This window comes from Pangasianodon hypophthalmus, chromosome 13, assembly GCF_027358585.1.
Source record: "Pangasianodon hypophthalmus isolate fPanHyp1 chromosome 13, fPanHyp1.pri, whole genome shotgun sequence".
NCBI classification, from domain to species: domain Eukaryota; kingdom Metazoa; phylum Chordata; class Actinopteri; order Siluriformes; family Pangasiidae; genus Pangasianodon; species Pangasianodon hypophthalmus.
In genome coordinates this window covers 23,826,482-23,839,985 of record NC_069722.1, presented here as the reverse complement: position 1 = coordinate 23,839,985, position 13,504 = coordinate 23,826,482, and the positions used below count along the sequence as shown (strand labels likewise).

Sequence of the window (13,504 nt, the reverse complement as noted above, 5' to 3'; positions counted from 1 at the left end):
AGCCTGAAAAAAGCGCCGCGCTAGGAGAAAAGTGAGAAGTGCCTCTCCCCCACACCAACCACCCTCCCTTTTTTTTTTTTTTTTTTCATCATCACTCTGATGCCAACATCTGACTCCTGCTTACTCCTTTTAAACACACGCGTTCATACTGACAGCAACACGTAATTCCTAATGCGCTTTCTGAGTCAAGAGCCATCTTGTGATCAAAGATTTGATGTTCCAGCTAGCTAAACAAAGCAAAGCTAGCGAAAGTAGCAACATTTACATTTAAAGCTCATCTCGGCCTACACTCTTTACATTTACATTCAAATTCTGTAGCAATCAAAAAGTACACTCAAATCCTCCAACGCCTGAAGAGGAATAATCCATAATCCGTAGTTCTGCGGAAAAACGTAGTAAACAATAAAACAACGAGTCTAGAAATATGACGTGCTGCATAAAATGCTTGAACCTGTCCAAGCACACGCTGGTACACGAGAGCAAACAGCATTTTAATCACTCTCTAATTATAAATATACGATAGAGACAGAAACGCTGTTTAAAAAAATACAGGATTTTGAGAATAAAATCCTAATACCATGATATCTTAATATCTGATATTGCAAGAATAAATGCAATATTCTGAGAAAAAAGTCATAATATTTCCAGAAAAAAGTGACAATATTTCAAGTCATAATATTACAAGGAAAAAAGGACAATATCTTAAGTCATAATAAAGGAATTTCAGGAATAAATATCTGAGCAGCGTCGTGTTAAAATGAAGGATGTTGAGTATTTGGTGTTTTTAGTATTGGTTTTACAAATAAAGCAATAAGGCTTTATTTCTGAAATATTATGACTTTATTCTCAAAATCTTTTTTTCTATATTTTAAACAGTGGCCCTAGAATAGTGTCTAATAATTACCATTAAAATAATAAACAATATAAAACATTAGATTTCATTTTTTTTCAAAAATAGTCAGCCTTTTTTCTCTATCTAGAACAATTCTATCTACTTTGATTAGATCTCTCAGTGTAAAAGCCACTAAACTAACATTTGACAAGTGAATCATTCTCAGAATATGGTGTCACGAGATGAGAAAAAACAATTCAAAGCCTCAGACATCACTGTATCACTTCAAAGGTTCCTAAGCAATAAAAAATGGTTTGACTCTTTAAAAGTGTACATTTTTTTCAGACTTTCTTTCAATCTGCCAAGTCGTGGAAAAACAGATTGACCCACAGGCCACTATTAGAGGCTTTTGCAGACATTTAAAAAAATATATTTCTTATTCATTTTGTCAATGTCTCCTTTTTATTACGTTCATCCTGCATGATGATTGGCTGGCAGATAGAATCTTCTAAAACCAAGATTATTGTTTGAATTTGGAGACAGAACTCTTCTTCTTCTTCTTCTTCTTCTTCTTATTATTTCATCAAAAAAAAAAAAGAAAAGAAATTACCGCATCAGTATATAGTACCCCCCAGAGATGAAGACCAAAATGAACTCATTTTTGACCAAAATCCCAAACAGAACCTTATCATACAGTAATGAGGAACTCCTGACAAGGTGCGCCGAGACACCAGTCGGTACTTCGGACCCAGCGAGTGCCCCATCCCCCGTGTGGAGGGTGCGAATAAGCTACAAAGCGCGCACTCCAATTCCACGCTGCTAATTAAAAACGTTAATCTCGTGCCATTTCGGGTCAGACGGGGTTAAATCACTAGACCTGCAGTTGACTTCGGGGACAGTATCTCTGATCGAAAGCGAACTCTGTGATTAATCCTTTATATTCTTCAGAGGTTTTGGGTGGAGGGTCAGCAATTAAATCAACAACTACAAAGTGTACGAGAGCGGATGATCATCAAAGAAACCAAATGATGTTAATCCAGGTCTCTACTGTTTCTACGCATCATTACAGGAAAAAAAAAACACTTTCTATGATGCCTATATGAATAAAGCGTTATAACTGTACTTATAATTATAATGACTCTGTGTAAGTGTTTTATAAACTCTATTAATGTTCCACAATGTGCTATAAATAGTTAGATCATGTAGGAACACAGTCATTATAAAGCCAGAGGCTATTACGCACAACCTGTGAAGAATTATAAAGCAACTGTAATGTTTATTAACAGTTTATAAATGCTTATAATGTCATCATTTAATCAAGTAAAGTGAATGTTATTCCTAATTATAAGGAAGTTTAAGCCATAAGACACTATTAACTTTACTTTGGTAATGTTACAAAGAAACTCCAGATAATCCACATTATTTACACAAACACACACCACCACAGTGAAGTAGATTATTTTTTATCCAGTTATAGTTACATTGAATGATGTGGAATGTCAAAGTGAGTTCGTCTTATCACTTACGTTATCGCAGCTATAAACAGTCGTTCCCTCTTGAAGCTAATAATACAAAAACAGCCGTTAAGTCTCAGAAAACGTTACAGTTTAAAGTTACAGCTTTACTTCTGACTGTTACAAGGCATTGACACTGGAGACTCCTTCCATAAATGTTACAGAAACATCTCCATATAGAAAGCGTCGCCATTTCAACAATCCGTTTCTGCGGCGCATACGAATCCCGGGGAATGAGCGGTTACCATAGCAACGGTAACGTATTAGAACAAGCGCGTTAACATAAACGTGATTTGCAGAATCCAGAATTCACTGTGGTGGTGATGGTGGTGATGTTGGTGTTAAGAATTATTCGCCGGTAATTACGATTAACGAGGTTATCAAGGAATTATTTATAGAGCGTGATTAGAGCTTTATAAAGCATTCAGTGATTAGAGTTTATAAAAATGTTTACAAGGAATCATGTTTCAAGTAATGTTTCTCACTGGAGTGACATTTTCTAGTCACCATGAGCCTTTAAATTGTTCGATTGTGCTCGGTGATCTCTACACCGAACAGCTTGACAAACAACATTCGGAACACGCCGGGTCATCACCAGGGCCGTAAAGGATCCGGTTGGGGTTTTTTTTTTATGGTCAGAGGAAGCATGCAATATTAAACCAAGCATCAGAACTGGTGGAGAGGACTGGAGGTGATTGCTGTGGCTGGTGCTGATATTTGTAGATAAATGCCACGTCCCTGGAGGTTCTCCCCGCTGTGAATTATTAGCAAAGCTTCATTGATCTCCATCAAAATCACAATAATCTCCAGTTTTCATCCAGGTCTTTACCGGACGCTCGGCTGCAACTGTTATCGCAGAGGTGGTTTCCCAGCCCTTCTGTTTTTTTTTTTTTTGTGGGACACTAAAGTGATTTCCTCCCATCCTTCCTCTGCAGTGTGTGTGTGTGTGTGTGTGTGTGAGAGAGAGAGAGAGAGAGAGAGAGAGTGTGTGCTGCTGTATTGGTTTTATAGGCTCAATAAAAAGACTAAAGCCCCCTCCATGACTGCAAAGCTCTGCACCATATGTGGACAAACTCGATTCCTTTTACGGTGATGAATACTCTGATATAATAAAGATGTGTTTATGGAAGAGCTTCTCCGCTTTTTCCACGCCGAAGAATTTCATTACGGAGTCTGCGGTCGTCGCGGGTCGTACTCGGCGTAACAGAGCGTAGTGGAGTGCTGCGATCATTCAGCGAGAGTCTACGTGGATTTTTGTTTTCATTTCTCATCTTCGGTTGTTCGGGAAAACAAAATGGTGCTCGGACGATAAAGATAAACATTCGGTTCTTATTATTCAGTGCTGGTGTGTTTAGATCGGAAAAATAAAATGCTAATATCCGTAGTAGAGCGTAGACTCTTGCTAATAGAATCGCATTATGGCAGAAAGATTATGCATCGCAAATCGGGAAAGATGAACGTCAATGCGAAGATTCGGCGTCGAGGAAATTGAAAAAATCTCCAAACATAAATGCGTCATGGCTCTTTTGATAGACGTCAAAAGCTGATCTGTCGTTACGACGATGCCACGTAGCACTCAAATGCTAAAACGCAGTCACCGCTTGTCAGTCATCGATGACACAAGGCAAAAAAAAGTCATTTCGCAAAGCAGAGCAGGTAATCGGCAAATAAACAGCGAACAACACGGCGAGGAGGAAATCTAATATCGAACATGCAGGAGTGAAACCTCCCAGGGCACGGTGCGAATCGGCGGAATCAAATGAGATCGCCTTTCTGTGACACGGGCCTTGTTCCTTCCTGCCCCGGTGCATGCTGGGATAGCAAGCGGGGTCAGAAAGGCTGTCTTTCTCTCTCGATTTGCGTGCTATAATGAAATGCAGCAGCCCTGCTTGTCACAGGTCAGCAAGCCGTCGTGCACTGCAAATGCCAAGCCCATTCGTTATGAAAATGCTATGCATTGATTTGTCATACGCCGCAAAGCTCTGTCGAGAGGGGCCATTTTTAAATCTGCGCAGCGCCGCGCAGACCGTGGCGTTACCATTAATACCTTTCACACTGGCGGAGATTAGAGAGTTTTAAAGTAGCATGAATAACATGAAGCTGAGTCTGGCTGGAATTAAAAACCGAATGACATACAACAGTTATAATGCAATCGTTCAGGGAAGTACTTTCACCACAAAACAAATAGGAGTAAACTCCTAAATGCCATATAAAGACATATAATTATCACGTTTTGTCATTTATGTCAGACCATAAAGCCTTATTCAGACAAGTTAATACATCTATATCACATTTATTACAGCATCATAAAGTACTTGGTCATGACATTCGTCGTAATATTTGGAAAATAAACATATAGTGTTAATAATTGCTGTCATGAAGTACATCTTAACATTTATTCTTAAAATAAAAACAGCATGTGACGTAAGCTGTCATAGCATCAATTCACAGTCCATCATAACACATTTATGACATGCTATATCCAGGTCCATGACATTACGGTAACTATCATGACAACTAACACAGAAAGGTAACCTGACATTATTATTTTACTGCACAAGGACTATTATGACGACTCATGACATCGCTTATGACATGGATATGTCAGTGTCGTGATGCAGAGTTCAGTTAATTAACGCCTATTCCGCTTTATTTGAACCATGCATTATGTCATAGACATGTTATAGCAGATGTCAGTACTCGGTCATGAGATTTCCTATAAACATATTTGGAAAATGTGACATAAGATGCAAGTGTTAATAACAGCTGTTATGAAGTGTAATGAACTGCAGCTAATTGAAAACATGTAACCTGACATTATTATTTCACTGCATATGAATGGCTATGACAAGAACTCATAAAACGTCTATGACGTGGTTATTATAGCCTTATGATGCAGAGTTCAAGTGTTACCTGTAGTTCACTTTATGTTATATTATACACTGTCATGACAGTTTATGTCCAATGATACGATATAACCTTGTCATGTCAGCATTATCTGTCATTGCTGTATTATTTGATGTTATGACAACTTATAACAGTCACATGCTTGTTCTTTACTATCAAGTGTGTTCAAAATGTGTCAAGTGTCAGCTTTTGTCTAGAAATATACCAGTGTCGCATTTTCATGACGTAACAACTGCTATGTCACCTGCCGTGTTTGTCATCCTATGCACATGATTCCTAACTGTGCTAATTCGCATGCATTAATAACTCTGTCATAACACATTTAATAACAGCTGTCATGAAGTACATGTCATAACATCTGTCATAAGACATACATAAACTACTGGAGTGAAAAGAGAAACTAGCAAGTGGCATAAGCTATCATTGCATTGAATATTGTGATAATTATCATGATAACTCATGACATGCTTATGACATGGCTATATCAGTCTTATGATGTAGGGTTCTATTCAAATGTTCTCTTATTACATGTTTATGACGTGACAGTTTATGTCCAACTATATACCAATGTCGCATTATCATGATTATTTAACAATTGTCATGACACACGTCATGTTTAATGACATCAGCCTATGTCAGACATTTTTGCTAATTCTCATGCGTTAATAACTCCTTTATAACACATTTATAACATAACGTTATATCCTGATCAGTAATTTGATGCTATGACAGCTTATGCATTTTTAATTGCTCTGTAGTGAGTTTATGGTATGACGAGGGAGACCAAAGCTGTTCTAAATGTGCCACGATGTTTCAAATGTCACAATTTCATTGCTCATGAGCTGTTATGACAACTCATGACTTCCCTTATGACATGTTTATGTCATATTATGACAGTTCTCAGAAATGGTTGAGAAAATGGGCTTTACAACAAGGTTAGGTCTCTAGAAAACTCCTCTAGGTGTTAAAATGTATATATTTACATATTAACTCTGAAATTTTACAACATTACGAAATTCTTTAGCATATTTCAGTCCAGATCCAACTTGAATTATTGCTATTTTTGTAGTTTATTCATGTTGTATGCTGTACAGTACAGTAATAAGACATGAACAAGGAACTGAACTTATTTCAAATTCATATAGAATAAATCTAAATGTTTTATTCCAGAATTCACTTTTGTTTGTTGCTTCCCAACAGAATACCAGAGCAATTTTCGCTGAGTGTTTAAAATCTGACTTCAATGGTAAACACCGTGGCTGAGATGTTGTAAGGAAAAGACAGCTATGAAATTGCCAAAACTGTACAAAAGAGCCTTTTGAATGTAGCGAGCATACATTCGGATTCATTTTTGAGGAAGCACGGACGCCAAGGTTCACGAAGCCAAAGGCTCAAAAAACGAACCTCGCTTCTGTGTCACGCTTCCTGCATGGAATATAATCGAGGGCGACCTTTATCAATCAATTGAATAAACTGCTTTCAGAGCATCCATTGAAAGCCAACTCCGAGCAGGAGGTGCCTTCGCAAGCACTTTTTTCCGGGAGCAGGGGCGGCTGAAGATGAGAGAGAAGCAATACCATCAGGCCGGCCAGTTTGGATGGTGTTTCTGCTGCATCAATTCGTTTGCCAAAACCACAATCCAACTGGAGAAGGTCCAACTGACAGTAGAGCAAAAAATAAATAAATAAATAAAAAAGAAAAAGCGCTAATGCAACACTTTTTTTAAGAGGGTTAGAGATAGGGTAATGGACAGGGTATGAAAGGTGTCATGGATATGATTTCTTTTTCATGAGTCATACAACAAAAATCATCAGTATACAATTTTATCCACAGCTAGCAAGCGACAGACGACTGTTACCGTTCTATGTACGTGTGCGGCACAACACAGAGCCACGGTTTCAGCAGCAAATCAACAGCGAGGTAATGTGTGGATGAATGAGGCAGGAAGCAAGTAAGTGAAAACGAAGTGTGTTCTTTATTTGGGTGAAATCAAAAACGTTGTCCATCATTTCGAGGCAGGTGGATGTGAAATCTTTATTAACAACCTAACAATCGTCAGACGCAATCAAAGTCAGGCCAAAACTGTCAAAAAACGAGCAGACAGACCAATGTAGGAAAGAAAACAAATCAAAAATGAAGAAATTTTTAAAAAAAAAAAGGTCAAAGCTGGGTGATAATCACAAAAAAAACACTCCGAATTGAAAACTGTAGACCAAGATGTAGAAATGAACTGCTTAAATATGCTGAGATAACAACGAAAAAAACAGGATAATACATAATCAAATCCAAAAACAGGCAAGGTCGAAAACTGGACTTACACGGAAGCAGAAAAACATGGCTCAGAACATAACGATTAAAAAAAAAAAGACATCGCAATGAGTCAAAGAAAGAGCAGAGTGTAAACAGACACTCTAATTAGGCGCTAAAACAGAACAGGTGCACACATTAGAGTAACAAACCAACGAGGCATAGACAGGACTAAAACCAAAACAAAGGCATATGGCAAAACAATCGAAAGACATTCGTGACAAGCTATATTTCAAGATTCTCTTCAAATTATATACGAAGAGACAAAGCAACAAATCCAAATGACTTGGATCTAATGGCACGTGTGCTCTGACGTTTCTTCAGTTCCCTGCTTACAACTCTAGTTCCTACCTGCGATTAGTTCCCATTTACTGTCTGATGCAAAAAAAAAAAAAGATGGTTTCATCTTATCCTTTTGTAAAGAGACATTAGGAAGAAAAATAACGCTTGGAAGGAAGTACAGAGATTGTTAGTGTCTCTGGTGGGTTTACGTAGCTAATACAGTTAGCTTGCTTTGCTACGAAGCCTTGCACGTAGCATACAAATCAAACAACTGAGTTAACAATGATTAGTGCGCTATTTAATAACTAGTTTTAGTAGCTACATATAGCTACATACAAAAAAATTACTGGACAGGCCACACCCACAATCGACGACAGAAGCAAGCACTCACAAAAGACTTGCTGGTGTGAAACTAAGGTAAGACACCATACACACCCCCAGCACATCAATCCATGTTATATACCATAAAAAGAAATTTCCAGATTAAAATTAAATTAAAATACATTGTTAACAACATCTTACCAGGAAATCTACCATCTGTCTGGGTAAATAAGCCAACGCTGGATGCTATCTTCCTAACAAACCAGCTATCACGCCTAACAGGAGCATGTAGGAGGCTTCTCTTTGATCCACTGCAACATAAAACACCTCCTCGCGAGTAATAACAGCTTTCCAAAGAGCACGAATTGTTCGGGACGCGCCCTCAACATGAACAGCCAGGGTGCTTTTGTAATGTTGTGATAAGGAATAATCTCCTGCAGCCAGATGATGCACCACAAGTTGGAGGGGGAGTCAGGTTGCCCTAAAATCGCACTCATCTAAATAAATCCTCTGGTACGAGGTGAAGAAAGTTAGAGCAAAGAAGTACAAACTTGTAAAGTGTGAAAGTCAGAACGGTTCAGAAAAGAAAGGAAAAAACCAACCTCAAATCACACGCTAATGTCCTTTTCACCAAAGAATGGGGGAAACACGAGCTACGGCTAACAAACAACAGTTGAGCTGCTAATCCTTCAAATTCTAGCTAGCACTATACGAACTAGCTGAATGCTAATCGCTAGCTGCTACAAAACATAAATGCCACAAAGTGGACGTAGTCACTGGTAGATTAAGAGGTCTCGTGCTCATTATCACGTCTCTTAAGAGCAACGACGCTAACGCTTCGTTTAATAGTGCGTAAACTCGAACAAAGTGAGACGGTAGGCTATAATTAAACTTTAGGATAGACCTCTACATGTCACCACCAGAGACTGAGGATGATTTCGGCTCATTTTAGCGAAAATTAGCGTAATACGTGAGAAATAAAACACTTTTAGAGTTGCCGTTATAGGAAAATAATCAACAATGGGGTGACGTGATAAAGCGAAGTCCTGAAGCTTTTTATTCCTCTTACACCACAGCAATCTGCCAAAGCTAACAGTTTTTTCATTGTTTTTGTCCATTTATAGTTACATTAATATTGTGGAAAAAGTGGCGAAACAAATTAATTCCTGTTATACGTTATACGTTACGTTATAGCAGATGTAAACAGTCGTTCCCTCACCAGCCTCTCTTTAGGAGTTAATACGACAAAAAAAACTTGTCATGTTACAGAGAAACCGCAAAGTCTACGTAGTCACAGGTCAAAAAAAATAATGTTGCAGCTTTACCTGACACTGGAGACTCCTTCCAGAGATGTTAAACGTCTCCTTACAGAAAACTTCTCCATATGAATGTTTAGACACATTTTTTTTTTTTTTAACGTTTCTGTGTTACCGTAGAAACGATAACGTATTACAATGAGCGTATCAATATAAAGCTGTGATTTGCAGCTGCGCTACTGTTGTAGGAAACGATCACCTTCTGACCAATCAGAATCCAGAATGAACTCAAAGTGCTGAGGAATATCAGGTCATGAGTTTAAACTTGAAGTACGTCTTTAAGTGCTATTTTGTTCAAATGAGTGAAACAAAAAAAAAAAAAAAAAAGGAACAGAGTGATATCTGGTCCTCAAGGGAAATTTCAGCCTCTTTCTGCGGTGTCTATTCCTTCTAGACCATCCACGTTTCAATTAAACATTCAATATTCATCACTTTAATATCAAAAATTCAATTCGCTGTAGTTACACCAGAAGGCAATCAAAGATTCTCGCACCGTTCTTAAAGTGCTGGGATTTTTATTTCCAATCTGCAGTATATAACCTATATGTGATTATTTACTTAGTATCTTATATATTGCTTTTGACATGCATGGTAGATGAATAAAATAAAAGTATATAGAAAACATAAAGAAAATGTGTGTTCTTGCTAATCTTATAGACATAAACCATAAAATAAGAAAAATAAATGCAAAAAAATAAAAAGTCCAGGCAAATCCACACTCATTAACACTAATTAAATGACGCATTCCATCACAGAAAAATATACAGCATTCATCACTGACCAGGAACTCCAGACCTTTCCTTAACAAGTTCGTTCAATAATCTTTTTCATAACCAGAAATTATTCTAGGGAGCACAATTGCCACAATTCTCTCTTTTCTTTAGTCACTCAAACTGCCCGTTAGATTAAGACCGGTTAAAAAGAGATTAATTTCCTGATAAAGCCGCACAGTGGAGACGCTTTAAATTCATAGCGCGGGCAATTAAGTGCGGCGAAGTCTTTCCTTTTCCTCGGACTGATTCTGAAGCGATAATGGCAGGTGAAGAGGCAGATAATGAGCGGGCCAGGACACACTCGCTTAGAGCGCTCGAAACGAGACTTCCTGTTTCCAGCTTTATGTTTCACACTTGACTTGTCTTACAGATTCGTCTAAATCATAATTTATTAGCTCCATCACGGATTAGTAGAGCGAGTATAAGTGCAGAGAACCTTCGCCGTCAGATTTCTCAACTTAAACCAAAAAACAAACCAGCGCAAAACTCTTATTAAAGCTTTACAGACAATAACGGCGTGCGCACACAATAACGCACGGTGCCCAATACAGAAAGCACAAACACACACACACACACACACACACGCACACGCAGCGTCTTGAAAAATGGGACAGAGACGGATGTTACATACCCACAGATACATCATCATCTTGAGCGAGGGGTCAGGTGCACTCGTTTCTCGAAAGCGACGCTGAGTCTCCCAAGTTCTAAAATCCGTCCTGCTTCTCCCAGTTCTGCTCTTCTGCTCTATAATTTACAGAAATCGCTCTGGAGTGCTTATTAGGAGGACGCTCGGAGAAAAAGAGGGAACGGGATCTTCGCCGAGGGAGAAGAAAGAAAAAAAGACGCTTCTAGCAGATCTCTTCGTGATGGGGTTTTTTTTTTCTTCTTCACTGTATATCTGTCTAGCTCTCGCTCTCGCAATCCGTGGCTCGGGCAACAAATCTTGACGTGATCGTTTAATGAGAAGATCCGTGTGCCGAGGAAGTCCAGCAAAAGTGCGCTCGCAAAGTAACAGAGAGGGAACAAGAGAGAGAGAGAGAGAGAAACAGAAAGAGAGAAAATGGGAGAGAGAGAGAGAGAGAGAGAGAGAGGAGGTGGACGGTGAGGGGTGGGGTGATGGTGATGGGGATGGTGATGGGGGAGGCTTTTCCAATACGTGCACACACACACACACACACACACACACACACACACACACACACCGCTGGGGAAAAAAAAGGCAGCGCATACGCTAGTATGTGGAGCGAACGACAAGATTATGATGCCTTAAATGACAATGAAGAAAAGGACTTTTTTTCCTAAACCTAGAAATCAGACTTGAATAAAATGTCATCTTCCGTTCACTGGGATGGTTTTACAAGAAACCTGGCATCCTAAAACACAAGCTACAGGAAGCGCACTCCAATCTCAGATGTGCGGCGCAAGAGAGAAGAATAAAAAGGATAAAAAAATGGATGGAGGGAAAAGAGAAAAGCTGCAGCCGGTTGTAAACGCACCTGACTCCTGCATGGACTTTTTTTTTCTCTCTCTCTCTCTCTCTCTCTCTCTTTCCCTCTCCCTCTCCCTTTCCTTCTCTTCTAGGAGGCCAAGGCCTTCCCGCTCGTTCGCCTCTGACGCACTCGCTCTCTCCTTCCTGCACTTTCCTACAGCCATCTACTGACACCGAGTCGCTACTGCCGCGCCTTTCCCATGTAAATATGACAAACATCGCAGCTCCTACACTAATTACACCGCTTCAGCTAGAGGTTCGGAAACAACTTCAATTCCGACACCGTTCCCTCAGGGATCTCGCCGAAATCTCAAGAGGGAATAGAAATACATGTTCGGAAATAGAACCGGACAGGACAGGATATTGCACAATGATGCAATCTCTGTTTTTATTTTATTTGAAGTTATTTCATGCATGATAGTTAGGTGCACGGAAATATCCCTGCACTTGCATTCACATCACATCAGAGCTCGAATGAAATAATAAGGAGGGAGGAAGTCGGAGACAGGGTTATTGACTTATCCGAAGATTAACCTCTGGGATAAAGGTGCTTAATTTAAGCCTGGGCAAAGAGTGCAGGAGATCACCATCACGGCTCCTCGATCGGGGATTGAACACTTTCAGCAATCCGGTCTCACGGCACCGGATTTATAAGGGCTGATGCGTATAAAAAGTTTTAGACAGTGAAGGTGAGATTGTGAGGTGAGGTTAGTGGTACAAAATCCTACAGAATTGGTCTTGAGTGTTAGAATTCTTACAAATGTGATGGTACGTATCATGCACGACGTGGTAAAGGGTGTTTTTTTGGTTGCTTCTTGAAGAACCCTTTCAGGTAAAACTCCTCAATAAGTAAAACCATTTCTGAAAGTAAAGAACACCTAACTGTCTAAAGAACCCTTGAAGAACCTGAGAGGGAAGATGCTGAGCTTGTGATGATGTCATTAAGCGTGATTCAACCAGTTAAATTGAATTTAAAGTTACACTTCAGGTTTTTTTTGGCATATCATGAAATCTGACTTGTTCTAATTAGCCACATTTCATAACATGGACATTTCCGTTTGACTCAAAGTGTCCAGTCAAACTATAGCAAGTTCATTGTTTCATAATTTTGCATCATGATGCTGCTTGATGTCCAAAATTAGCTAAATTTGTTTTCCTGATCTGGAAATCTTTCTGGATGATCTGTTTTTACCCACTACCTTCTTTCCTTATTCCATAGCAAAACAAATCTCCATGTTGCTAGCTACATAGCTGTGTACGCTACTCAAAATAAGCACGGCTGAATCAATACCACACGAGAGCCACTGTGATGTTATCTATCAGTTCCACAAGTCAGAATGGATTTGCAAAACGGTAGGCGCTAGGTTCATCTCTTTATTGTTTGGTAGAAACACGTAAGCGGTGAAGAACAGCACTTTAGGGTGCAGGACGTGTCATGGTGCAGGAATACCTGCAAACAAGGAACCGTACTTGTATACAAGATGCACCACGAAAGTACGCTAATCACACCACTCCAGTATTTGAACATCTGGTTTTAGAAATCGATTAAGTCTTCTATCTTCTTTATTGAACGTAACCCTTTCCCGACCATCACTAAACTTCAAACAGGAAGTGACGCGACAGATTGAACCGATCACGTTTTTAGCATGCAGCACTGACAGCGTAGCTTGCTTCAACCAAACCCTGGAGCGCGCCCCAGACCACCAAGAGGTTCAAGAGCTTTCAAGATGTTCAGGGATCAGGTCCGATCCGAACCGAGT

General features: G+C 39.3%; 1 protein-coding gene across 2 annotated transcripts in view; it reads right to left on the bottom strand.

The window, feature by feature from the left end:
• rbfox1 (RNA binding fox-1 homolog 1) overlaps positions 1-13,504 on the bottom strand; it is a 292,080-nt gene that overhangs the window by 165,564 nt on the left and 113,012 nt on the right. The window contains exon 1 of one of the 2 annotated variants that reach the window (XM_034309950.2): positions 10,884-11,255. The exons of the other annotated variant lie outside the window; for it this stretch is intronic. Coding sequence (XP_034165841.1) covers positions 10,884-10,901 — 18 coding nt within the window. The 5' untranslated portion in view covers positions 10,902-11,255. Of the gene's footprint in view, positions 1-10,883; positions 11,256-13,504 lie in introns of those variants that run through there. 2 annotated transcript variants of the gene reach the window in all.